This window comes from Rhinolophus sinicus, linkage group LG04 (genome assembly GCF_036562045.2).
Source record: "Rhinolophus sinicus isolate RSC01 linkage group LG04, ASM3656204v1, whole genome shotgun sequence".
NCBI lineage: Eukaryota > Metazoa > Chordata > Mammalia > Chiroptera > Rhinolophidae > Rhinolophus > Rhinolophus sinicus.
In genome coordinates, this window is record NC_133754.1 from 7,959,876 (window position 1) to 7,987,284 (window position 27,409).

Here is a 27,409-nt window from a genome sequence, read left to right on the forward strand (position 1 = left end):
ATCATTTTAAATTCCTGCCAGCAATGTATTACATAAGAGTTCTCATTTCTGCACATTCGTTTTTCAATACTTGTTACTTGTTATCTTTTTTATTTTAGCCATCCTACTGGAGTTTCTCTGTTCACATTTAAGCTTCCCTTTTTGTCCTACAAAAATACCTAACACAGCTACTTTATATTCAGTGTCTGGCAATACCAACACAGGAAGTCTTTGAGCTGGTTTCCACTCTGTCATTTCTGCTGGTTCATTTTCATGGTTTTGTAACTTTTTCAAAACCTAAGTTTCCTCTTTTTCGTGGAACTTTACCTTTGGGAATCATCGAAGCCTAGGATGAACATGGGCTCTTCAAGAAAGTTTGGTTACCTCTCACAGGTTCTTCAAAGCAGTCACAGAAAAATGTTAAATTCTTCGCTTGAGGTTTTTTAGACCGCTCAGGCAGGACGAATGTAGACTGAAACTCACACAGGTTAGGGTATCAGCCCTCAGGGAAGAGTTCTTTCCCCTTGATTCACTGCCAAAGCGTTGGACAGAAAAGTTTTCTTCCAATCCCCAGAGTGGGAGAGTTGGGTTTCTTTCCCAACCCCAACTTGACTTTTATACTGGCCTACATATCCCTTGCCTTCATGCTATCTATCAATACATTTAGGAAAAATTTTAATATTTTATCCACGTTCGTTTTCAATGGAAGGGTCAGTCATCTGCCACGCTAGCAAAAAATGAAAGTCAGTCAACAAGCTGATGTATTGTACTTTTCTTTACCTTACCTTCAAACTAGCAAATCATGAAATGTGGCTCATCTCTTGGGTGATTCCTGTCCAGTATTGCAAGGCTCAATATATTGTATCAAATAAATAACTCATGATTATAACCACACATAATCTGATTCAAAATGCTGGCTATGGAGCGTGGGGTTACACTGTACCACATTTCAAACTTTCCTAAACATCTGTTAACAGTTCACAAATGGAGGACTGTTAGTTCCCAAGGGCACCTGCCATCTCTTCTTCCTCTAGAAGGATGTCAGGGTGGAGAGGAAGAGGTCAAAGGTCACTGATTAGTCTTGGTGCTCTCTCAGGTATGAGCTAGAACAGGTATAGCAGAGCACACAGGAGGAGGTGCGTGCTTGCTGGGGCAAGGTGAGCTCGATTTTAGATATACTGGATTAGAAGCGACAAGAAGGCAAAGAGAAAGCCATCGGACAATTAGCAAAAAAGGAATTAGAGCTTGGAAGGACTTTTCTTTCTGTGACTCTTCCTTCTCACCAAGTTCTCAGGGTCACCGAAAACATGCATAAAGCAGCCTCTAGTGCTGTCAGCTCTCACAGGCAAAATAAGAGTGAAGAGAAGGAAAGAGAAAAATTGAATAGTCAAGCAGAGAAAACACATGCTTTTGCCAGGTTTCTGGGAGCCAACCAGAACTTCTTTTACACATTGTCCTTCTCAAAAGACATACTTAAAATACATTGTAAAGATTGTCAGCTGTACCAACTTTGGCTCAAAGCAATAATAGCACATAATAGGAATGTAAAAAAACTACAACTATATATCAGTCAGACCCAAGAGCTCTGGCCAAGTTATTTCCAGCCAAAAGAGTGGCGAGACTTATTGACTACCAAACTTGAAAAGCCCAAGGGTGAGTGTGGAGTTTTTAAAAATGCTTTTGACAAACATTTGTGAAATAAGGGAAATCCCAATTGTATAAAATATCTCATACATGGGGGGGGGGAACTGAAAGGAAATACACTAACATGTAAACAGTTATTGTCTCTCTGTGTTATTACAGGTGATTTTCATGGTCATTTCTGTATGTTGGTTTGTAAAGATGGGGACGCAGCAGTGTAATGAGCAAACCTGGGCTCTGGGGCCTGATGGACCTGGGTGTGACCACTACGCCCGCTGTGGAAGAAACCTCGCCTCTCTGAGCCCGTGTTTTCACATGGAAAACAGGAATGATGACAAGTTGACATCTAGATGCAATGACGTGAAGGGTTTGCTGTAAACAGTAAACAGGAATTATATGACCGTGTGTTGCATTTGGCTTGTTCCTTTCATTTTCTACTTTATTATTTTAAACACTGCTTCTCCACGATGTCCTTAGAGCTCCATTTCCTCCTTATAAAAGTAGTACCCATTCCAGTAGTTTTCCCTCTCAGCCAAGTTAAACGTAAATTCTTTCGGTCTGCGGGAAAGGACCGGAATTTTATGTTCACTTTTTAAACTCTAAAGATACTCTATGGTCTTATTGGCTTCTATTGTCACTGTGCAGCGGACTGTTGTAAATCAGGTTGTAGCTTTGCAGGTGGCCCACCTGTTCTCTCTGCTTGTTTTTGAGATGATCACTTTTGCAGCTGTTTTTTAAAATATCATGTGTGTATGTGTGCGCGCACGTGTGTGCACACCTGTGCAAAGGGACGCATTGTGTGAAATGTGTACACACAATCGCACATCTATGCATTTAACCACCATCCAAGAAAGAGAATACTGACAGCACATTGGCCTCCTGTAGATCCTTCTGCCCTAGAAGTAACCACTGACCTGAATTTATAGTGACCAGTTCCTGTTTTGTGACATTTTCAAATTAACATCCAACAGTAACTTACAGCAGCCAACCCCCACTTTGAAATGTCCCACACAATGCAATTCCTATGTAGCAGAAACTCGTAACAACGGCTGTCTGTATGTGGGGTGCTTCGTGGCTGAAGAGGGGTGAGAGACTTTCTCACTGTACGTTCTTATGCCTTTTGGAATTTAATGTCATGTGCATTTATAACCCTTTCAGAAGATAAAATATAGAAAAAATAAAAGGGGTATCAATAATAAAGCACATATAAAATGCCTCCTTGAGATACAGATACTACGTCTCTGTAGGATAAGTCTACTGAAAATGTAAACCTGATAGAATCTGCTCCTGGTAAACCTATGCAGCCTCTCCTTCTCTACATACTTAAAAAAACTACGTTTTTAATAATTATGATGTTTTCTTCCCAGGAGCAATAAACTCACCAAGTCCATAATTTCTAGAATCCTCCTCCCCTCTTTGAGTAACTCCAGACAATGGAAGAATTGCTTGAACACCGTTCAGATCTTCTAAGCGTAATAATTATCTCATCTCTTTCAATCAGAGGTTGAAACTCACACTCCTGTAGGGCCCCAGCGGGCCACAGAAATGGCTCAATCGGAGCGAGTCTCGCCACAGGCACAAGGAAACGTCTAAACCCAGGGGCAACCACCAGTCAGCTTCCAGCAAAGTGTTGTGCACAGGAGTCCAATCAGTGTCCCAGAGCTTCTGATTTTTTCTGAGAATCTGAAATACATATTTAAATGTGAAACCTCCTTACTTTCAAGTGTTGGTAATTACCTGTAAAAGTTCTCTTCTTGGGCTAAAGTACATGCGTGGCGATGGAGTCCAGCTATACTCCTGTGATCGAAGCTACGAAATCCATTTAGATGTGTGTTTCAAAGAAGAGGTGCTAAAAAGTCAAATTTGGGGCTTCAATTGCTCTTGAAGAGATTTCTTTGTATCTCTTTCCAACTATGATCTTCCTTGCCGCAGAGCACAAAGATTAAGTGAGGAAAAAAGACAACCGGCCCCGCCAAGGAGTAACTTCCACGCACTCACTGTCCCTCTCGTACACGTAAGGCGGCAAACATGCCGTAACGGCCCCCAGGGTGTGTTCATCCGGGACATGTGACTTCTCCTCAGCTCTCACACTTTCAAAAACCCATGGTAATGCTTCCGGCCTGTCCTTCGCCCTCCTCCCTGTCCCAGCTGACACACAGATGACAAACGACTCCAACGTGCATAAATGTTCAGATTTTGGAGTTACAGTCGAAGGAATCTGGCTTACTTTTCCTCAGCAGTTTTTAGTTGTTTTCTTGCTGACCGGGATGCTCTCACACCCAAGTTATTGTTTGGCTGCATTATTTCCTAGTATTTTGAAGCATTCATGAAAAACAAGAAAATCGTTCCCTAATTTCTGGGGCTTAAACTACTTAAGCTAAAGTCAAATCCCCTTAGTAATACACAGCCAGCGCCTAACGTTAAGTGCCTGGCGTGACAGCGGTACGATCGCTTTATTCTACAGAAGGGGTGCTCGGTCCATGCCGGTAGACTTTCCTAACACACTCATAATCAAAGCAACCACAATCTTCTCCTTGGCACTAAAATCCAAAATGGATTGGGCAAACAGCCTTTCACGTCAGAGGCACCTGAGTAAGCAGTTAGAATCCAGTGTCCAATTAAAAATATTCCTAACTTCTCTTGTTTTCGAAAACCATGTCAGAAGCACTGACGTGGTTCAACGTGTCCCACTTTCACACCTTTTCGTTCAGTCCAGAGTAGTTAACAAGGTTTTATAAAATGAAAACCAAAGCCAGGCATCTCTTAAGTTTATTGGAGAACTCTTAGTTGGAAGAGGAAAGATCACAGACTTAAACAATTTGATAAAAGATAAAAGAACAATTAATTGTAAATGATTACAAAGGTAATTTCTGAAATGTTTATTTTGAACCACTGCTAAAACAAAAATTTAGTGCATCCTGGAGTTCATATACCTTGGTAAATGAACATATTAAATTACTGAAAGGCAAAAAAAGAAGTTACTGTTATACAAGATCTTAATGCAGTAATTCAGCACAGTCAAATAAACAGCTACAATTATTTAAAGCTGCTTTTGCTATGTATCTGGCCTATTAAACAAGAATGTGAATTACTTTTAGCACTGCACAAGTTACCAAAGGTAGCAAACCCAGCAACCTGGGCTTTAAAACCTGGTATTAAATAGTATTCAAATATTACAACAAAAACAAAACAATGCACTTCCAGAACTACAGTTCTACCCTTGTGAAAGGAATGTACATGGATGGTAAAAAAAAATAAATAAATAAAGTGACAAGAGTGACTGATACTGTATCTGCAACTTCAGAGCAGAAATGCAGTCAAGGGAGGAAATGTGTGAGGGGCCCTTTGCTAAAAATGAGGGGGAAAAAGTGTTTCACTTTAGTACAATTTTTCAATTCCCAATGAAGCGCTAATTCAATTGGGCCGGGGACAGGTGGACAGGGTTCCAAATGAAAGTATTTTTTCTACACCCTGAGAATGGATGCACGACTTTTTAAAAATTCAGTGGAAAGTTTCCTTTGAAAAATGTAAAATTTAAAGCAATATACTGATGGAAAATTGATAACATTAATTGTGGAATAATACTATTAGCTAAATAATTAACTAAGACGACACTGGGGTCTGGCCTGCAATGACAAGTCACGGCGAAAGTCCGCATTTGGGGAATGTGCACTGATGTCAGAGTCACATGGGCGAACCATCCTTTACTTCACACACGGGGCATTTAGTAAGTGACTACATTCTCCTACCAGCAACATAAAACCCTGATTTAAGCAAAACGAAAGCATTATGAATTGAATTAATTCACATAAAATTATCTAAAATGGTAAGTGGAACATTTTTCAAAGCATAAAGATATCACTACATATATTCACGAAGTGAATACTCTCAAAGGTTTTATTCCATTAAACTGTCAAACCATCCAATAGACATTGTAATTTTCTTCTGTGATTTATAAATGAATCATTCCTTTTGTATAAATGAGGAAACAGTTTCAAAATCAACATTAGTAACACCTGAAATATAGACGTAATTCCAACTTGGCTTGGGAAAACAAGACTATGAAAGAAAGGCCACAGTTCAGTCTAAAACAATGTTCGAAAACCCCTTATCAGAGGCCTCATTCACTTTCTTTCCACAGATCCTTCAATGGTTCTAAAATTGATAAATAGAAAATTCAACTCAATGCACATCACAACTTTAACAGTTCTGAATCAGCTATGACATTTCATAAGGGCAAAAATCTACAGAACGGCGACATTACAATGTTATAATATAAATATGTCAAGTAGATTTGTAATAAAATAGACAGAGCTGTCCTCAACAAACAGAGCTGTTCTGAACACTGAGCAACCAAGCAGACCTGGGGTGTCTTTGGAAAAAAATCACAAAGTGCCTTTAGAGAAAGTAAGTTTAGACTGGACTTGATTAAAAGCTACTGCTCTAAACGCAAATATTTTCTAGGTGAGGAAACTTAACTCCCGCTTCTTTTCACACCTGCCAATACGTACTATCTTCCTCTACGCCCCTGCACGGAACCGATACAAGTGTGAGTTCCTCTGTGACTATGACGAGGCGTGCTGACACCCAAGGACCAGTCTGTTGGCACGTGGTGCCTGATTACAGGAACTCTGAATCCAGCACAGCTCCAGAGAAACGCGAAGGAAAAAAGGACACGAGGAAAATCTAACCTCAAAATGATTATTACCATAAGAGAAATAAACATTTTCAAGCGCAAAGTTTTACAAAAGTAATATATTGTCACTTCAGTTTAAAAGAAATTCAGTACTCAGTTGTTTGCTGTTAATCAAACCCAGACATACACGGAAGTTACTAAACACAACTTGATAGTTACGTACTTGTAAAAATTCAATCTAAACTTAATAATCAACTAATCCGTGTTATAATTAACAACACAGTTCCTAATGTTTACAAACCCAGTCCAGTGCTGCCGCATCTCAAGCTCTGAGAAGCTAAAGACAGAAAAAATTCTGCTTATATACATTTCCTGCATTTCTCCACCTTAAAAAACACTTGAAGAAACTTCAGGAAAATTTATTTTTAAGGCTTGCTCTATTTTTTTATCTTAAATTGAGAAAAACCAAAGCTTGCAATGTAACCTCAAAATATTTAAACAGCTCTTGGCATGTTTCATAAAAAGGAAATGACTTTCATTATAAAATACATTTCACAACCATAATTATTAATTCAAATTAATATAAGTGCCACTATTCCTTGCCCCCTGGCAGGTGCTATGTCTTCTATACTTTGTGCAGCTTCCAAAATAGTCAGTGCTCAGGAAAAAAGAAAATGTAATGGAGCAAAACCAAAGGCCCCGACAAAAAGGGATTTACTCTAAAGTACAAAATCGCTCATGGAAGAACCAAAGTTCACACACGCAGACCCTCACATACAAAACCAGGACACGGCTCGGCCCTCTCTTCCAGTCACCCTGCAATTTCTAAAGACAAAGCGGTAGGAAATGTTGAGTCCAGACAATCATGTCACAGGACCTTACAAAATAGTGCAGATTTTATCCAGAGGAGGATCCTAGTTTTTCCTAGAAAAAGCTTATCCTTGCTAAAGTGGAGAGGTTTTTCAAAAATCCAAGAGTGGAAATCATTATTGGGCTTCTCTAAATGCATTTCCATGTTAACATTAATGTTTAAAATTCCAACATGTTTTGCACCTTGATTTTCATGTATAGGGTAAGTTGGGGACCTAACATAGTCAAAAAGAGAAATAAAAATTCTTACTGCACAATCTTTACAGACATTTTATTTTAAAGCACCTTTTTTAACAGTGGATTTCTAACCAAGAAAACATTAAAATAAAAGAGGACACAAACCACTAGCAAGGTTAACGTACTCCTTCACACACACGCACACACAAGCTCACTTTCATGCCAGAACAATTGGCAACATTAGCAAATATTGTCAATTTGATGGACGGCTGGGGAAACTATCATTTATGATATTAATAGATACCTAAAAATACTAATGTTTCTACGACATTAAATAGTTTGGGGGATTCAAAAACCTACCAACAGCTGAGCTATGAAAATAAAATTGACTTTTAAAAATGAGACAAAAACTATCAGAGAAAAAGAAATTAGCCTCAGTGCTATTTTTTGATGTCAGATTAGTTATTAACAGGATACCATTTGTTGCAAAGGAGCAAACTTCTAACTCTTTATCCCTGGAGCCGACCCTCAGCAACCTCAGTGTGGTTTCTAGCAGCACGGTTTGGATGCAAAAAGAACGCCATCGGTCAATATCCCTGAAAACCTCATGGTTAGACCTTCCTTCACATATATGTTCTTAGGGTCTTCACACACTACACATGTGTATAGAAGAAAACATGGAGATAACATTTGAGAGATTACAAAAGTGTGAACTATATACACCGAGTGATGACACAATGAGCTTAAAAAGCTGCATTTACTTTCCTCCCAATTTACTTAAAATGTTAATATTCGCTGTTCCAACTTTATCCTATGCATCTATATCTCTTTCTTCCTTTCCTAAAACAAATAATACATTGGTTTGGAGCTTGTTCTATGCATTTTCCAAGAGCCAATCAAACAGTGACTTGCACTTCTCCTCACTGGAATTCTTCTCCATCACTTCGTAGTATTTAAGCACAGCCTGCAGGAGGCCTCCCACTTTCCATCCTTTTTCTTGTAATCGTTTTGAAAGCTAAAAAGAAAGATATGTTCAACATTAACCGAAAACATTTCCATAACTATAAAGTTTTCATTTTTATTTTTAACATCAGCTAAAACTAAGAATCCTGCTGCTTGTAGTAAAATATTGTTACCCAGTTATAACAAAGTCTTCTCCCTAAATCACCACCCCTTTACACAAATTGAACCTTTCTCCTTCCTGCCCTTTATAAATACATCTCCACCACAAAATGACACTTTGGGATTACTGGAGACAGAGCTCCATAAACCTCACCAAGTGGATATTCTGTGTGGATGTCACATTTCTACAGGAAATTCTTAACCTAAGGAAATACATCTGCCACACCCTCAATTAGAAACATAAAATAATAAAGATAACCTCAAGCTTAATAAAACAATGTGGATTTTCCTTCCATAACATATAGTGTGGTTTTTTTGTTTTGTTTTTTGAATACATACTCTAGCCTCAACGGAAACATGGCTTTCTAAGTTAAGAAATGTTACTGTTTCCAAAAAACAAAAAAAGTAAATAAATATTGTGGTCATCATTTCACAGGACAGGGTATACAATTATCGAATCATTATGTTGTACACCTGAAACTAATATATTTGTTGTATATCAATTATACTTCAATTAAAAAAAAGATAAATAAATACAGGTTTAAATAAACTATCATCACCAATCAGAACGTATCTTCACTCATTTTTTCTATTTAGTTCTATAAAAACGACTTTAAGTTTTTGTAAGAGAAATATGCTTGGCCTTTTTCACGTTGCCATGGACATATGCTTCCACTCCTCTTGGATACATACGTAGGAGTGGAATGGCCGGGTTATGTGATAATGCTACTTAACCTTTTGAGGAACAGCCAGGATGTTTTCCGAGGTTACATGGGGACAAGGTCCCTTAGCCAAGCACTGTCACACTAGCTGCCTATGGCCTTCCTCAGCCCTCTGTTTATCCAAGACTAAAGTCACTTCAAAATGTTTGCCTCCCTAAGGTCAGTTTTAACACTTTCCCTACCCATTCTTTCTCCGTGACGGTTCATTTCCCGAGCATCCCATTCTGTCTCATTTTCTACCTTTGCCCAAAAACAGAAACCTAAACTGGAAAAATCCCAAAAGTCTAAGTAAAAACAAAATACCCCCAAAAAATCTATTTCTACAGTTTATTTTTTTCACATACTTCTTTCAATAATACCTTTGTAAATTCTGAACCAGGAATCAAGAGTAACTGGACTGTTCTTTTTTCTTGTTGCTATTGATCAATTTACATTGGTTATTCATTGGACTACTCTATAACTTATGATAAGATTAAACCAAAGTTCTGATAAGGAAAATTCTGGGACAAAACCTTAAGACTGTCAACTGAAAAATCTTGAGTAACAAGGTGCTTGGCACCCAGTTAAGTTCTCAATAAAAACACCTATTAGCGCATTAAATCTGAATGTTTTATTATTAGAACGTTCTTAAATACTCATTTGATCCACGGTCCCTTATCAGCTGTTCAAACTTCTACTAGCTTTTGCTTATGCCAGCTTCTCTTATGAATGAAACTGGATTAACAGAGAAAGAAACATACTGGGTACTGGCACAATTAGGAATCGATTGAACACAAAGAATGACTCAGTCTTTTCGTATGAACGCATGAAATGTTTATTAATAGCACTGAACTGAGAATTTAGGATGTGCCGGGCACTAGATTCCATTTAATCCTCACAAACCTCTATAATGTAAATTCTACACTCACGTCCACAGGGCAGATAAGGAAACTGGTGAGCCAAGGTCACGCTGCTCGAGGTGGCGGAGCTGGTATCTGAACCCAGCTGGCAGACTCCGTTGCCCGAGCATGTACCCACTCTACCAAAGGGCACCTCATCTGATCGACCGTGTAACACAGAACCTCATGTACGTTAATAACCGCATCGTCACAACCTCCTCTAAGGCAGGTACTTACCCGTATAAACTCCTTCTTCGCAGAGTCATGAAAAGAAAGTTCTGCAACGTCAGCCTCTGAGGCAACGAGCCACTGAAGAACCATCCTTAGCTGGGGGTCTACAGCACAAGGCTCCATGTCAATGTTCGTTACCAGCAGAGGATTTCCACCTGGCTCCAAACCTGGTATTTAAATGGAGACAATATGGAGACTCATCGATTCAACTCTCAATACTCTGCTTTCCAAGGCTATGCAAGTATTTCCCATTTCTTAAGATTCCAGTGAATGCGGGGAGAAAATCCATCCTTTGCTAACCACACAACATCAACTAAACACCTCTTTGAAAGGGCAAAATAATGCTAAGACGAAGGAATAACTTTGACCATCTGCTGATAACACAAATGCAAAACTCTATTTCGAGGCACTGAATTCAAGTACTTTACATAAATGCCATCATTTGTGTGAAAATATGATCCACAAGTAAAGGGGGAAAAAATAAAGCTATAAAGCCAAGATGACAATCAAAATACAAATGAAACACAAATAAAAACCTCAAATAAATATATTCAATGGACTTTAAGAAAGCTTTCTGAACTAAGAGAAATAGCAGAAGCAGTAAATACTTGGATAGCACATATTAGGGTTAAGTATTATTCTAAGTTCTTTAGATACACGAACTCCTAAAATCCAAAACAACCCTACGAGGTAGAAACGATTCTCATCTCCAATTCACAGGTGAGGCGCCTGCGCAGAGACAGACCCAGAGCTTACAGGGAGGGTTAGGAACACAGGCAGCCCGCTCCGTGCTCATAATCACTTTATTCTTTAGGCAAAATAGCGGGGGGAAAGGCAATGCAACCACTTACATCCCAAAGGCCAGACCAGTGAATTTTCCGGCACACTCCTATTATAAATAAGATATGCTCTCGAGTTTATTTCTATTTTTGTGAAAAGTATGTTTTTAACAAAGTAGGATGCATCCCGGTGGACTGTAAAACTAAGACTTAACAGTCTCGCTTCATGATGGCTGAGCCCCAGGCAGCGCTGAGACAGGCGCCCTCCCACACACGGGGTGAGCGGCGGGGCACGATGCCAACCAGGCCAGATTGTACCGGCAGAGTAGAGATTAGTTGGTGAAGGTCCCTGATGCATTTTTATAGTTTGCAGAGCATTCTAGATCACTACTGATCACTTTTAGGGTATGTGTAAGCCCCTAATTATTCATTTAAAAAGTTGTTTACATTATACTCTTAAAATAAATGTACTGTTTCTCCCCCTCCTCTCGCCTCACTGACTCTCAATCAAAAATGGGTCTGTTGCACCATGATACCAGACCTGGTCTCTGGGCCATTTTGTAAATCCTAAGTCATGGGGTGGGACGCTGCCACCCCAAGACTTCTCTGTACTGCAGCCTTTCTCAGTCCAGGACTCTGGTTGCCTGGCCTGAGATGCCCTCTGTCGTGCGGGGGACCCTGCTCGCTGCGCCATTTGTAATGCAGGGAGACCTGCGGGGTCTCTGCTCCTGCTCCCCACATAAGAACGCAGGACATGGTGAGGCCAAAAAGGAACACCCACGGAGCCATAGGTAGGGGAGTCATACCACTATAGTCTCGCTGGCGGCTTTGTTGGAGAAACAGGAAACAGCAGCCACATAATTCTCAACCCTCATTTTGCCCCTTGCAGGCTCAGCCACCATATCCTTGCTGGCCCCCATTTTCTGCTAGCGTAGCCACAGCAGTTATATTAATGGCCAATGGCTCACTGGTTACAGCTGACGGCCAACTAGCCACAGCTGATGGCCACCCAATCACAGTTGATGGCCATTTGCTACCTGAGCCAGCACCTTTCTATGTGAGGCCAAGAGCCTGGAAATTGCTTTCTGGGGCTCTGTCCCCACACCCTCTCTCTTTAGAGAGGTCACCAAATACTAGTGAAGAGAGAAGAGACTGATAGCCTGAAGCTACAAACAACAACAACAACAAAACATTAGAGTTGCCATCGTAGGATTTCCATAATTTTGAATCTTTCTATAAACCTACATCACTTTATCTCCTAATTTACCACTTTCTAATTTAACAAGTTTGAAAGTTGGCTGCAATTGTCTATATAATGAGAGGTGACTATACTCTCACAGCTGGGTAATAACATATATCTACAATAATTCATCTCCTGATTTCTACCTACTCACAAAAGAAATCCTGAACAACCTGGCTAGTGCCAAAAGTAAACATTTTCAAATAAATTTCATATTGACTTTAACTTGAATCTTTTTTCTTAATCATTCCTCCGTAAAGTTAGTATTCATTCAAGAAAATACTTACCATATCCATTTATACCATGTATTTAGTCTTTGGAACAACTCTGCTCACAGTTAATACTTGGGGAAAGTACACAACTTTTCTAGACAAAATCAACACTTTTTTAGTTAACAAAGATAAAGCAAATGTCACCTAGCCTATCTATAACTCAAAAACTATCGCCCTACCCCTACTTTCCATCTGATGAGAAAAACTTACTTCTAGAAGTCCTATATGAAGAGAACGTCTACTTAGCAGAGACTTTAGAACTAAAATAGAATAATCATCCTAGATCTGAGAATTCTAGCTCAAAAACTGGCACATGACTTTCCTACACAAGAAAAGTACAACTGGTGATAGAACCGACTGGAAACTTAGGTGTTATAAAGTATATTTCAAGAAATTCATTTTGGCAATTTTCTCAGTTTGCCCAATTCTAAAGATATGACAACAACAAAAAAATCCCTGATTCAAAAACAAATCTCTCAAACAGTATGAACATTTTTACGTGTCACTCTACAGAAGACATCATTGGTATTTTTATGATTAAGGGAAAGTAAGGTTTGGGGGAAAGAATTCAACAAGCATCTAAATACAATGAAAACTCATCTTCAACACGAACAGTTAGTTTTTACATTCACTCAGACATTCTAATATAATTGAATTAAGGATCACAAATCATTGTCCTGAACTCTGCAACCAACGGTATCTAGTATTTACATGTTCACAACTCTGTTCAATAAAAGAAGAACTGAATGTTGTCTTCACATACGTGTATCCATGACTAGAATCAGTGAGGGATGAACTGATTTTAAAATATGTTATTTTCACTTATTGTTTTATGTAAGTCTAACATTCTAGAAATTACTGGTTTGTCAGGAGAAAACTGTGACATATGCCATAGTAAATTATATTTTATGAGTAAGGATTTTATCTTTTGACACCGATAATTATACAGAGATTATCATGAATTTCCCTCTCAAATAACTAAATAATTATTTTAATGTAGCTCAGTCTTTATACCAACAAGTACTTCATTAGTTTAGCAACCAAATAATGCAAACTGCTCAGCAAAGAACCTGACGCTGGATGAATTAGTTTAAGAATACCCTGATTTGTACTATACATACGCTGACTTGCAATAACCCAGAGTCTAACTGATGAAACGCACAAACAGAAAAATGAAAGACTCTTCTAGGGGCGCTTACACAAAAAGCACGCCAACACTTTGAAAACCAAATGGTCACTCACCTTCTCCGTCATCCTCATGCTCGTCTTCATCTTTGTCATCTGGCCCATCACTTTTCGGACAAACGAGCAAAAGCAGTTAAAAAAAAAGCTTTGATTAATAATGGCATTAAAATCAGTTCTTAAAATGAGGTAAAGAATGAATGCTACAATATGATGTGTGACATTTAAAGAAGGGGAGAAATGACACTGAAAAAGGAAGCTTTGCTTCTCACACCATTTCATGTTAAAATTTGAATTGTAAATGACGCCCACGTAAGTTACCAAGAACCGAGAAGTGCTACCTGACCATGATATATATTTAGAGTGCCAAGTAATTTCATAATAAAGCTTAATTTAAAACAATTTAAAACCAAAATATGCTACTAATTTGGTTGTAGAATGATATCATAGAATGATACAAATAATTATTTATTAATGCTTCTGATGCCATTTATATTTTTTAACATAGTAAAAACACATTTTTCTTACACTTTTCTTATGTATGAAATAAAGCTACACACACACACACACAAAACAAAATAAAAAAAACACAACCCAAAACAAAAACAGAAATCCTGTAGGAAGCAAGCTCTTTTTAATGAAAATAATTGGTAGAATGAAAGATAGCAAGCGGAGCGATACATGCATAAAAGCAACGCACTTTGCAATTAGATGTCAATCATATCTTAAAACAGTTGAATTTTTTTTAGATGTAAATTGATCAAGCAGAATCGTGTCAAAAATACAGGAGAACAGCAGCTTGATACATATTGGCATCGTAACCCACATCTTCTACGAGGATGACATCATGCATTAGTGGTGAAAGACTCATCAGTTTGTAAGTTTCTGGACTGGACCAACCTGTCTGATGTTGGAAAGGAGAAATTGTCCTCACACAAATCTCCTTCTAAACCAAGACTGCTCCAGCTACTGCTGTTACCATTACTGCCAGAGGAAGAAAAGAACAGAGCTGAGCTAGAAAATGAGTAGTACAGACGCCCTGGGTGTCCCGCAGATCAGCTGCTGTCAGTGGTAACTGCACGTCCAGAGGCTGCCACAGGGGACGGGAGCGAGCCCCGTCCAGGGTGGAGAGAGCCCATCACTGCCACTGAGAAAGGTTCCTGACACCTCAGAGATTTGGGGGTTTCCTGACTTGTCCTCAATAGATCGTGAAAATTACTCTACATTTATATTTATTTTACACAGTAAGGCAACAGAATGACTTTTAAGACTGCAAATGAATGCATGAAGTAAGAAGTTTCACAATGGAAGTCTTAGGATATAATCTGTAAAAAGCCAATACTCTTCAGCTTCCATAAAGTTAAAAGAAACAAGAGAAAAAACACTAGGTATCATTGTCTCTTGGTCTTTCAATAGATATTGCAAACAGCAGTGGACTTGGTGGGCGGGGATAGGGCTCCGAAACATAGTCCCAAATAGACCTTCTGTAACTACTTGGAGAAAAAAATGTTTTCTGATTTTAAAATACTCTATGTCAATTACCTTCATTTTACACGTTACATATAATTCAGTAGGTGGCAAATAACATACATTTTCTTCAGAATATTGAATAACCAGGGCTTATTCAAGCATTACACTTGTCTGGTTGGCCAGTTACTAATGCCACACAGATAACTTCTTATACTATCCAATCAAAAGAAGAAAGCAACTATATTCTAAAACTGCGGCAAAGCAATAAAAAACAAAAAGCAACTGTATTCAGAAATAAAACTAAACTCAATTTTTCAGATTAAAACCTAAACATGCAATTTTTAAAAATACTAATCATTAAAATAATTAGTAAGCATATTAGTTTGCAGTGATAAGCAGCTGTATTTCCCCACGTTAGGCTAGGCAACTAGAAAAATTAATATTTACACAAACCAAAATTTTGGTTCTAAAAAATAAATTAACAAAATAATTTTATGGGCATCAGTAAATGTGGACAAAGTTACAAAAAAAGGACAGTTACTTAAAAGTTCTAAATAGTTTCCAAGCAATCACAAATAATTTACATATCCATGTTTACTCTAGTACTGTCAAAATGTCACAAACTATAATGTATTAGAGAATAAAAAACTGAGCAGTATCTTTTCACATATATTGAAACAAATATAGCTCTATTATAAAACTATTAAAACAACCAGAGTTTTGCCCATATAGTTTGTTGTCGCACAAAGCAAAACCGAGAAAATACAGAAATATAGAGCTACCACCAAAAAGAAAGTTAATGATCTCAAAACTGTATTTACTTCTGTTAAAAGACTGATTATCTAAATGAAACAATTATGAAATTCTTACTCATACCCTAATGATTCCTCCATTTAATTAACAATAAAAATCTATCACCTAAATATTAGGTGAACATGAAAAGAAACAGCTAAAAAATGTAAAGGCTAAAAATTCAAAAACTCGCCCCTATCTAACCGCATTCCCCCTCCCATTTTGCCTCTCGAAATGGATAAGATTTGAAGTCAGTTATTTCTAAAACACCACTTCTAACTCGGATGACCATATAATTTGTTCAACCAACCAGGGCACTTGTGCAAATTAAAGAAGTCACCATTAATGACACCACAACAGAAGTAAAAGAGACCTGGCCTGAGCAAACTTGGAGGTACGGTCATCCTACGTTAACTCAACATTAAATGACTTCATGTCTTCACTTAACGGTTTTCTATTTCATTCTCGAGCACGGTCCCGCTTCCATCCTTTTCTCTGATGTCTTTTCCTACTTCCTATGTCAAGGACAGGTATATCGCAAACCAGTGGCAGTCAAGGACTCAAACCCTTTACTGTGGCTTTCAGCCATATGAAGCGTACTATCCATTCTGACACATCTCAGAAAAATCGCTCATATCTCAAAAATACGGCAAGTCCAGCCCCATCTCTTACCTAAATCTACTACATAACTTTTAAGAAACCCACAAACTGCTGAAATACTTGAGATTCACATACACAGACCAGTTCTCTTTCTGATGAAATAATTATACATTCCTCCTAAACACTTGCGAAAATTTGAGATTATTCTTTCTTTTTTAACTGTTGCCCTCTAGGGAACTTCCTACTTAGAGGGAAAGTAACGTATGTCCAAACCACTTTAGTCTTTAATCTCCTACCTTGATCTCTGTACCAGAAAACAACAGTTCCTGCTGCACATGCCACCAAAAGACGAAGCATGTAGGGCCATGTATCTTAAGTGTGTTCTCTGAATCACCTTCATTAAAATCACGCGAGATATTTATTAAGCGTGCAGATTCTAGGGATGCTCCAATGTCCTAGTGAATCCTAACCTCCGGGAGGTGAGGCCCTGAAAATTTTATGTCCAACAAGCATACCTACCCTGGATGAGCCCCACTCACTTTTCCTTTGTGCCTGAACTGTAATAACACAGAGCATAACAGTTCTTATTAAGACTGTGGTCGATTAAAACCACAGGAGTTTTTCTGACAAAATGCTATCAAGCCAAGTTTTCCCCATCCTGAATTTAAATAATTAATTTTCTGAACCTAAATGCATCTACCCATGTTAAACATAATGATTTCAGCCTCAGCCCAATTTGGTCTTTTTGAACCTTGGTTCTGTTAACGGGCTTATCGTTTCGTCTTCATTGTGAGCCATTCACAAATGAGTATTCCAGATCACTCATAAAACAACGCTCAATAGGACAGAACCAAGCACAGAGCCTGGCAGACGCCGCCCTTCTCACCAAACTAGGCACCATCCTCGAGTTGCTCACCTGACTACAGTCCTGTCAATGCTTCCAGCCTCTGACCCTAGCGCTCTCATTTTAGCACCAGGATTGCCTAAGCAACGTCAACCCTCACTGAAATTCCAGAAGCCTGTGTTTCTCAAAGATGAGAGAAGAACTTAAGTGTTACTATTCTATTCTAGATAAAGTTATGGAAAAGGGCCACCTGATGATTTGTGATATTACTCCCCACTCCCCACTACCAGTTTTAAAGACTGCCATTTTTATCTAGATTTTAAAAATATTGGGGGTTTATGCCACATTTTAAGAAATTATGACAAAAATAGATACTTTATAAAAATATTAACACTTCCTGGTTAACCCAACATCAAACCAAATACTCTGAGACGATACGTTCTAACAGGCGAAAGGCCATTTCCCTTCCTTCCTTTCCCTTCCGCCTCCTCCACTGGTCTCTTACCTCCCCGTCCTGGGAAGTCAACTCCAAGGCTCTGTCAACTGAAGCCTCGCAGGGTCCTTTCTGAGAACCCTCTCCTCTCCCTAAACTCATCTATGGATGGTATTTATTATTTCCAAGTATCCGCTAATGTGGATAAAGATTTTATGGAATTTTATTAGTTAGAAAATGCCTTTCTAGAGTTAAGAATATAAGAAACAATTGTATCACAATTAATAAAATGTATCAAAGACTGTTATTATGAATAAAGTTAACTAAGAAAAGCTCTATGTGAGGGCAGTGCCTTCTGCTGTACAAAACCCTGGTTTCATAAGGAGTTTACGGATATCCAGTCATTCAGATGGAAGTGCCCTGGGTCGTTTTGTTCCCGAGCAGCAGGACGGGTGGGCAATCCTTCCCAGACACAACACTACTTTAACTAATATCAAGAAAATTACAGGGCCATTTTGATGCCTCTTACAGACAACTGTCCTTTTTACTATCCTCTAAAGAAAAAGAGAAAAAAAGCACCCTCTTTAAAGTGAGACAGAAAAATTCCTCAAAAATTCATGAAAAGTTGAGGGAAAACTTAAAGTTCCGGTAAAATCAAGTGTATGCAACATTTTTCAAATCAACTCTTGGCACATCCAGAGAAAAGGAGCTCAGCTAATACTATTTTAATAAATGTCAAAAACCATTAGAAACATACTATGAGTAATAGAGTACATTTTGAAAATAATGATAGATTTTGAAATTCAGAATTTTAAATGATACTCAAGATAAACTGGTAGCTCATGTCTGTGGTGTGGGGACCTAAACTACGCAATTGCACATAAAATTTCAGTTACCTTTCACTTAGATGATGAAAACTGCTGCTTTCATCTTGGTGGTCATCTTCGAAACTTAAATTAGACCAGCTACCAGAGCTGTCATCCGCAACACTGAGATTCAGCTGAAGGCTCCCCAAAGCCTCAGTTGACTGAAAGTCTTCTATTTCTTTTGGACTAAAAATAAAAGAAACAAGAAAGATAAATTCAACCCCAAAGCGTCAGATTCTGAATCATAAGACTATCCATTTGATGACACAGATGACAAAAACAAGACATAATATTCAGAGTCAGACCAGCGGTATCTGCTAACAGAGACACTTGCAGGACAGCATATCAATGTCCACGTTAACTGAGGTCCCCACCGACACCCTCACTTACCTTCTTAATCTACTACGGATCCATCCCCAGTACATCATTGATCTAAATTCTCTTTAAAGCAGTTGATATTTTCAACTGGGACCATGATGAGGGAAGGCAAGTTCCTAAGTTTATCATCTGCTTTTTAAGACAGTGCTGTTATTTGTATGAAAGAAAAGGGGAGGGGAGGGGAGGGGAGGGGAGGGGAGGGGAGGGGAGGGGAGGGGAGGGGAGGGGAAAGAGATAAAAGAAAAGAGAAAAAAGGCAGGAAGGTAGGAAGGAAAGAAAGAGAAAAAGGAAAAAAAAACTTTTTCTGGCTTTGAAAACAAAAAAAGTAGTTCATGGAATTCTAGTTCTGTCAGTGAAGCCACTAATAGTCAAACCAGCCAAATCTCTGCAAGATTTTGAGTGTGCATCATAACACTTCACATTTATATTTTTATTCCATCTTCACAAGAAAGGCCATTCACTGTTCAATTACTGTAATTGCCCCCTCTTCATTTTATTCTCAACATAGCAGTTTAAAGTGATATTTTTAAACATGAAGAGGGAAAATGTTAATCTTCTGATCGAAATCTCCTAGTGGCTTCTCACCAGTCGGAGTCAGGGTCCCATCCTTGCAACGTTCTACCAGCACACCCTCTGACAGCCACCACCGTCTCTCCCACTCCTCTGCTGGCTCCCACACTCCACCCTCTGCTGTTTCCCCAACACGCAGTCCCACCCCTTTGCCTGGAAACCTCCTCCCCGATTCTCATGTGACTTATTCTCTCGTCTTCACTTTTGGCTCTTTGCTCAAACGTTACTTTGTCAGACTTGCTTTCTGTGCTACCTGTTCAAAACTGCAAACCACCCCCACCTGCTGTCACCCACCAGCACTAATTCCAGTCCTGCTTTAGTTTTCCTCCAAAGCACTTGTTACCGTGTGACATACTACACATTTTACTTATTGTCTGTCTTACTCTACTATAAAGCATAAGGTCCAAGAGAACACGTATTTTTGCCTGTTTTACTTACTTCTTTATCCCGTCCCTAGAATAGCACTTTGAGATAATACATTTTGTATTTAAGATATACCAGCCAATCATATTGGGCAGTCAGGGGACATCAAACTACACTTCTGAACCATAATACAGGGCTACCTTTTTTTTTTTTTAACATTTTCCCCAATATGTGCCACAATCTAATGGTTTTTGGCGAATGACCCATTAGACAGGGTCCAGAGATGAGTTGTTGTTTTTTTAATAACTGCTAGGTTATTTTGGCTCTGAAAAAATAACTCTGAGTATAGTTTAGATATTTTGTTCTTCTAAAAATGCACTGTCATATAGTTACCTATTTGACACTCACGTGTCACCCCTCTGTACATTACAGCTTTGTGAAATATTTATGGTTATTTTCATGAATCAAACATTTATAAGAAGAGGGATACTAGTGAAATAATCCAAATAATACCTTTAAAAATAATCCATTTGAATGAATCCCTCTTAAAGCTTGAAAGACAAACCATTTTAACTTTAGAAGAGAAAATGAGAAACAGTACATGGTACATACACCCAGTCAACTTTTAATAGTCAGCACTTACAGAGCTGACTACAACAATTATTAAGGAAAAAAGAGAAAGAGGAAAAAGAAATACAAAGAAATATTCTACCAGCCTGGATAAAAAGTTGGAATTAGACAGCACTGGCTTACAGAAAGAACTCCAGGGATCCATCTACTCACCCAACCCAGCTCTAAGGAGGAAAAGTGACAACACTGAGGAATCATAGTAAAGGCATTTGCCAGGCCCTGGGGAGGGGGGGGGTGGCGGGGGGGGGTGTCTTAGACTCTTAAGCTAGCGTATGACCAGAGGCCATGAGTCGCTTTTCCTCCTGAGGCTGGGATAGAAGAGGGGGCAGGGAAACAGTTAAAACAGCCTGAGGCCACTTTTGTTTGAGGAAAGTTCTTCAATTATGGAAAGGCCTTGCCTACTGTTGCTACTTATTCATTTGTATATTTATTAACTCTTATGTCTATTATTAGGAACAGATACGCAGTCATGAACAAAGAAAATGTAGGTCTAGGACAAATGTCCAACTTTTGTCTATAAATGGACAGAGAGTGAACATTTAGGCATTGCTGGCTATAAGGTCTCTGTTCCAACTACTCAACTCTGCCACGGGACATAAAACCAGCCATAGACAAGCCGTAAATGAATGAGCATGGTTGTGTTCCAATAAAACTTTGTGAACACTGAAATGTGAGTTTCATATAACTTCCACATGTTACAAAACAGTATTCTATTGATGTTTTTCAAACACTTAAAAAATATAAAAACCATCCTTAGCTCACAGACCACATGAAAACAAGCCGCGTACCAGTTTTCGCCCACGGGTTACAGTTTGCCTACACCTGGTCTGGGAGAAAGAAGGCTACCTGAGTATGGTGAAAGAGACCTCCGCAAGTTCACCAGAAACCTACAGCATCTGTCACTCAAGAGGATGCTATTTTCAAGGCATCCTGGCCAAACTGCATCTCCCTATTCTAAGACGGTGCAGGAAAGCAGCAGCCTTTGTCAACGCTCTGACAAAAGCTACTAAAAAATCTGAGGTATCATGTGATCCAATTAAATTCCACCTGCACACAGGGCCTTTTCTCTGTCCAGTGGGACCAACAAATGTAATCTTAGAAACTAATAACACAAGTTAGTCTCGATGTCTTCCCAGGGAGAATGAAGGTTAAAAGTGAAAATTTTCACTCAGGTGTTAGAATCTCTGAGCATAATACACAGCTGCTGAAGCACAGGACACTGTAGGACCACCAAAAAGAGCTGTCCCCTTAGATGTTGACCTATTGAGAGAACTGGTGGCCGTGGTGAAGTATTTGGAGAATTTGTTTTCTTCCCAATCGCACGACGGTTAAATTATGCTCTTTATTAAAACAAAAACAAAAATACAACTTACCTTTGTGAACAGAAAAAAGAAAGTGCTGTATAAAAATGTAATCTCCGAATAGTAAATTAACAAGGCGATACTGTGTATTTGCTGCCTAAAATTCTCCAGCTGTTTCTGGTTGAGCGTTCCCTACTCCCGAGCTCCGTGGACTTGGGCAAGGTGACTGGCCTCTTCTTCTAGCTCCGGAAATGGTTACTACCTTCCCTCATAGGGCTATTGTGGGATAATGAAACAAGGTGTGTGAAAGTGCTATGTGGGGATATGAAACAATACACAACTGTAATAGGGAAATTTTTTTGTTAATGGAGGTTAAAATAATCCTACCTTTGTGAGCAGGACCTAAGACACACATGATGGAGTGTAACGCTTCATTTTATCGTAAGACCCCAAAGAAACCTGAACTGTACCTGCTAACAGCACGTCCAACATTCATCATCGCTGAGGTCATTATTTCTGTAGTAAGGCTTTCAGCGAAGCTAACACCATCTTGTCCGATGCCACTGTCGGCCGCCAGACTGGTATTGCTCAGCTCTCTCTCTGCGTTTTCAATAGCTTCGGCAACTATCATCTCAGCAAGCACTGTCTTATCAAGATCGACATGAATTTGAGGGACATCAAGATGAAAAATTCTAGATTTCTGATAGATGCTGCCAAATTTTGAATTAGAAACTGGCTTACTACAAGCAAGTGAATCCTGTCGGGAAAAGGGTGGAGGTGAATTTCCACGGCAGTCATGGAGTTCTTTATGGTCACAGTATCTGCAAGCTTGACTTATAAGAGGTGACAACTTGTCTGTGTAAGTGATCCTCTCTGCCGCTTTTGCGGTCTCAGACGCGTGGAAAACCGCGCATCCCAAACTCAGCCCTAACGTGTCATCCACCACTCTTCTCGCATACTGTTCTACAGCAGGAGCAACCTTCTCCCCGTGACCACACCCGTTTAAGCCGCCTGTACTGTGGCAAAATCTGTGACTCTGGGAGGAAGGCTGAAGAGACTGAGGAAATTCTGGCTCAACGTGCGACGTGGTATCTTCGTCACATCTGGATTTTTCACAAAGGCAAGAATAGGCTGAGGATCTTGGCAAGCCACCTGTAGGCACGCCCAGCTCTTTCTGAGCATCCCTTGTTATGCAGTGAGCGAGAGAGGCCGAAAAACTATACAGTTCAGAGCAATCACTTCTGTTTGCGTCCCGTGTCCATTCCCAAGCTGGATTTTTACAAAGGTAACCTCCATTCCTTTTACTTTGTCTTCTTTTCTCCGCTTCCAGGCGGGGTTCTTTATTTAAGAGCATGAAGAGTTCACTGTTGGCTTTCACCTGTGAGCTGCGCACGAGGGTCAAGTCTGAATTGCACGTCACTTTGGCCGACTTAGCTGCTTCTTGTAACCCTGCTTTGACAGATCGATAAGCAAGGCGATTGGCATACTGATCCACCAGTAAGTCCCTGTCCCCACCTTCCTGTTTCAATATTTGGATAATGTGACCTGCATACTCGTCTGTCACACTTTCACAGCTGGGATATTTGTATGTCAGACCTGACACAGAAGAGCGTAACGGTGATGAAACAATAAATGGATCAACTTCTCTTGGGTGTGCGACAGCCTCTACCTCCAGCTTCTCTTCTGATCTAAAATCTGGGTCACCGTCAACGTAACAACTGTTCTTCTTTTGCCCGAACAACAGACAACTCCTAGTTTTTGCTATTTTCTCAGCTTCCGTAAGGACTTCTGCTGCCATATCACCTGCAAAATTGCATAAGGTTTGTAAATTTTCATCGGAACGATTTACAAAAGGGGGGGATGCACTTCTTTGACTCTGCATATTTAAGCAAGGGCTTTTAACCTTGGGGTTCTGGATTGTTTTGTTATCTAAATGGAGAGCTGCCATTTCAGTTGCCAGAGAAATGACGTGCGTAGCTAACGCGTCTGCGAACTGAACTCTCTTCCCTGAGAGCTCTGACTTCACAGCCACTGCTGGATGCTCTTCACCTTCACCACTTTCAACTTCTTCTGAAAGAGATCGCATGAGTTTCAACATGAACTCCTCTTTTTCAATAGCATTTTGTTCATTTTCAGACAAACTACCAACAGATGAGTTGTGAGGTGTAGAAGGTGGTGTAGCAGGTGCGAATTCTTTTGCTAACTCCCCCTTGAGCTTTTTGGTTAAATTCTTGAAATCCCATTCGGAACTAGCCTGGGACGGTACTAGAGGCGTTGATGGAGGAGTATCAGGTATTGCATTTCCATCCCTGATTTTCTGTTTATCTTCCACATGCAAACCATCCACACACGTATGCACTGTCGATGAGAAAGTATGTGAATGGGGAAAAGGGCTTTCTTGCCCAAACGACAAGTGCTCAGGTGCTGTAGTATTATTCAAATTACACTTTTTCACTGATTTGTCCATAGCAACTTCCTTCAAATCAAGTTTCTGACCTGCCGTAGTTGAACAACGTGATGGTGTCTCTACAGAAAATCCATGGGCTGTAAAACCCTTGCATTCTGCAACACAATCCTTTACTACTGGAAGTGAACAGAGAGTTAAGTGAGCTTGAGAATCAAGAGATTTGGGAAACTTTTCCAAGGTCAATTGCGACTCTTCTTCAACAGGCAAGCCTTCCTTGGGTACCACACTTTTCTCTGCATTTCGGATCACTGATTTGCTTTTATCTATAGAATGTTTAATAACAGATTTCGATAACCGATCAGCAAACATATCCTCTTTGCTAGTTTCACCCTGCTGCAGTGTCACTTGATCACAGTAGAAAGGTTTTCCCTTGGCTGTTTTAGTTAAACAATCTGTGTGTTCATCAACAGGTTTTGTCACTTTGCACGATGTCACGGAGTCTAAAGTCTCATTTACTATTGTATGCACCATTGCTGCAGAAAAGTTGCTAATAATCACAGGATCACTTATTAATTTTGAAGAGCTCTGCATTTCAGTATCATCATTAGTTGCTTTAAAATCATTGTAGTTACCTGGATTGTGTTCTGAAGATAAACAAATATTCCGGAGACAAGCTGTTTTCTCTTCTTTGTTTTTTGTGGAAACACATGCTTCAATAGAATCACTGCCATTCGAATTACTCTCACCAGATGACAGATGGGACTTTGCCTGATGCGTGTTAGATGAAAAGTGATACGGGAGAAGAGCACTTCCTGCCAAGGGCACTGGAATAGAAGTAACGATTCCAGAAGTACAAAACAAGGCCTGCTGTACTGTGTATGCTTTTTGATATTCCTGCATTGGCTTTGTCAGCATAATTGCTTGATTATTAGCAGCAGGGGGACATGTGGAGGTCTGTGTGGATGGCACTGCACTGTCTGCACTCACACACTTTATGTTATCTGTAGAAACACTAACTGCTGCTGAAGGTGTAAAGGTCACATCAGCATGTGAGAGCTCAATGAATGCTTCCTGTATTACGGATTCAGACAAATCTTTTGCATATGACTTCACGACTCTGTCTTCATAAGCAAATGACCGGCCCTGTGGAGATGCGGGTGTTGGAGGATATGAAAACTGACACACCTCCATGATGCCTTCGAAAACGAGCTGTTCAGCAAGGTCTGCGGCAAACCCAGCGACTGTGTTTGTAAACATCTGCTTCCTTACGTAGTGTAAATCTCTGAAGGCATTTGATAAAGCTTCACTCACCAAAAAACTGGCCAGCCCACTAATGGCACGCTCTTTCAGTGAAAACGCACGCTGCCTTCTCAGTTCACTGAACGCCATCTGAAACACAGAGGATGTCAGTTTGATGGCTAAATGGCACAGTGCGTTGGTACATGAAGAGACTCCTTTCTGCAAGTCTTTAAATGCACCGCCGAAACTTCTTTCCACAAGGTCCACTGCAAATTGCTGAATGCTATCTTTAATCATTAAGGACTTAGTTTTAGATTTACTTTTCTGATCGAGGCTTCCCCTCTTCAGAGCCATGGATTTCCTTTCTCCCTTTTTAATACTATTAGCATCTGATGTTGCATTAGTATGTTGGGTATGAAGAACCGAGCCCAGAACTTCACATGACATGCTATTCGCATAATCTTCGTAGGTATCATAAATAGAATCATGATTTTCATGAATCCTATCTCCACCAAGATGCGTCTGGCAACAACATTCAGCAGGTGAACAGCTTCCAAGAGGACTAAAAGCAGAGGAGCGAATGGGGCTAAACAAGCCACTGTCCTCCCTGGATGTCTTCACCGGGCGAGGGGACCCTGGGGCATCACACAGATTACTGAAAGGGCATTCCGGTTTCCGAGGGGTCGGCTTTCTAACATTAGCTGGGAGAGCTGGACGATCAAACTTGAATTTCTGAGGGTTCATTGTAGTGGTTACAGAACCAAGCTTTTCATGTTTGTGCCCTTTCTTTTGCAATGGCTTCCCTATGACAGGATCTTCTAGAAATGGACAAGAAGTCTCTAAAGTTTGTTCTAGTTCATCAAACTGATCAAAACTATCAAAAAATTCACTCACTTCTGAGTCTGAATCCTCTATGTCATCTTTCATCACAGGAATTTTAGGTAATTCAAGTTTTGCTTTTAAACTTTTCTGATACCCTTCTTCATCTAAGAATATAACAGGACTGGGGCTTGAGCACTCTGATTCAGAGGAGTAGGCAGGAGAAGAAGAAAAAACCATTTTCTGTGTATCACCACCTTTATCTGAAGCATTAGATGACCTATAGAAACTCCTTTGGACCCAAGGCTCAGAAACTGATGTGGTGACTGATGTTTTCACAGGTTGTTCTTTACGTCCCAGAATATTTCTAAAGGAAGTTGAAGGTTTAGCCAACGACTTCTGCCGCCCAGAGCTAACCAGAATCCTTAAATCATGGGTTTCTAAATGGTGACCAGAAGTCGTCTGTGAAGCAGCATCACACTGGCTCTTTAGTGCAGAAATGTTCACTCCTACAGGAAAAGAGTAACATAACCAAGTTATCCTTAGACAGAGGTTTTTAAAAATTCATTTAAATCATTGGGAATAAGTAGACTGTAAGCCTGAAATATTTATTTGTAACGTAAGTGTCTTCTAAACTATGTTGTTTTACAGATTCATCCCCAGTCACACTTGAAAGCAGATATACCTGTGACTAAAATAATTTCATTTTATGTGACATTTGGGAATACGTGGTCTATGGAAGGCTTAGTATGCTATCACATGTGTTAGAAACACTAATTCCTGCCAGCTAATTCCTCTCAAATTTGAACCTAGGCATGTTCCAAACACTAGAGGTAATGATGTAAACAGTGCTACCAAAATAAGAACAGAAACAGTAAAACCAAAAACCAGATAGCAATGAACGTAAATATCACAAGAAAATTAATTTCTTGGACAATGGGGAAAAAAGTTAAAATGAATAAATTTCA

At 39.5% G+C, this 27,409-nt stretch overlaps 1 protein-coding gene across 4 annotated transcripts in view; it reads right to left on the reverse strand.

Annotated features, from left to right (window-relative positions):
* Nucleotides 1–4,371: 4,371 nt before the first annotated feature.
* The window catches only part of AKAP11 (A-kinase anchoring protein 11), a 48,748-nt gene continuing 25,710 nt past the window's right edge, over nucleotides 4,372–27,409 (reverse strand). For 3 of the 4 annotated variants that reach the window (XM_019749790.2, XM_074329331.1, XM_019749789.2), the window contains exons 7-12: nucleotides 22,447–26,950; nucleotides 18,765–18,920; nucleotides 14,630–14,713; nucleotides 13,790–13,839; nucleotides 10,263–10,423; nucleotides 4,372–8,318 (exon numbers count right to left, since the gene is read on the reverse strand). In XM_019749790.2, the coding sequence (XP_019605349.2) occupies nucleotides 8,178–8,318; nucleotides 10,263–10,423; nucleotides 13,790–13,839; nucleotides 14,630–14,713; nucleotides 18,765–18,920; nucleotides 22,447–26,950 (5,096 nt within the window). In that variant the 3' untranslated portion in view covers nucleotides 4,372–8,177. The remainder of the gene's footprint in view (nucleotides 8,319–10,262; nucleotides 10,424–13,789; nucleotides 13,840–14,629; nucleotides 14,714–18,764; nucleotides 18,921–22,446; nucleotides 26,951–27,409) is intronic. The other variant, XM_019749793.2, reaches the window with a different exon arrangement.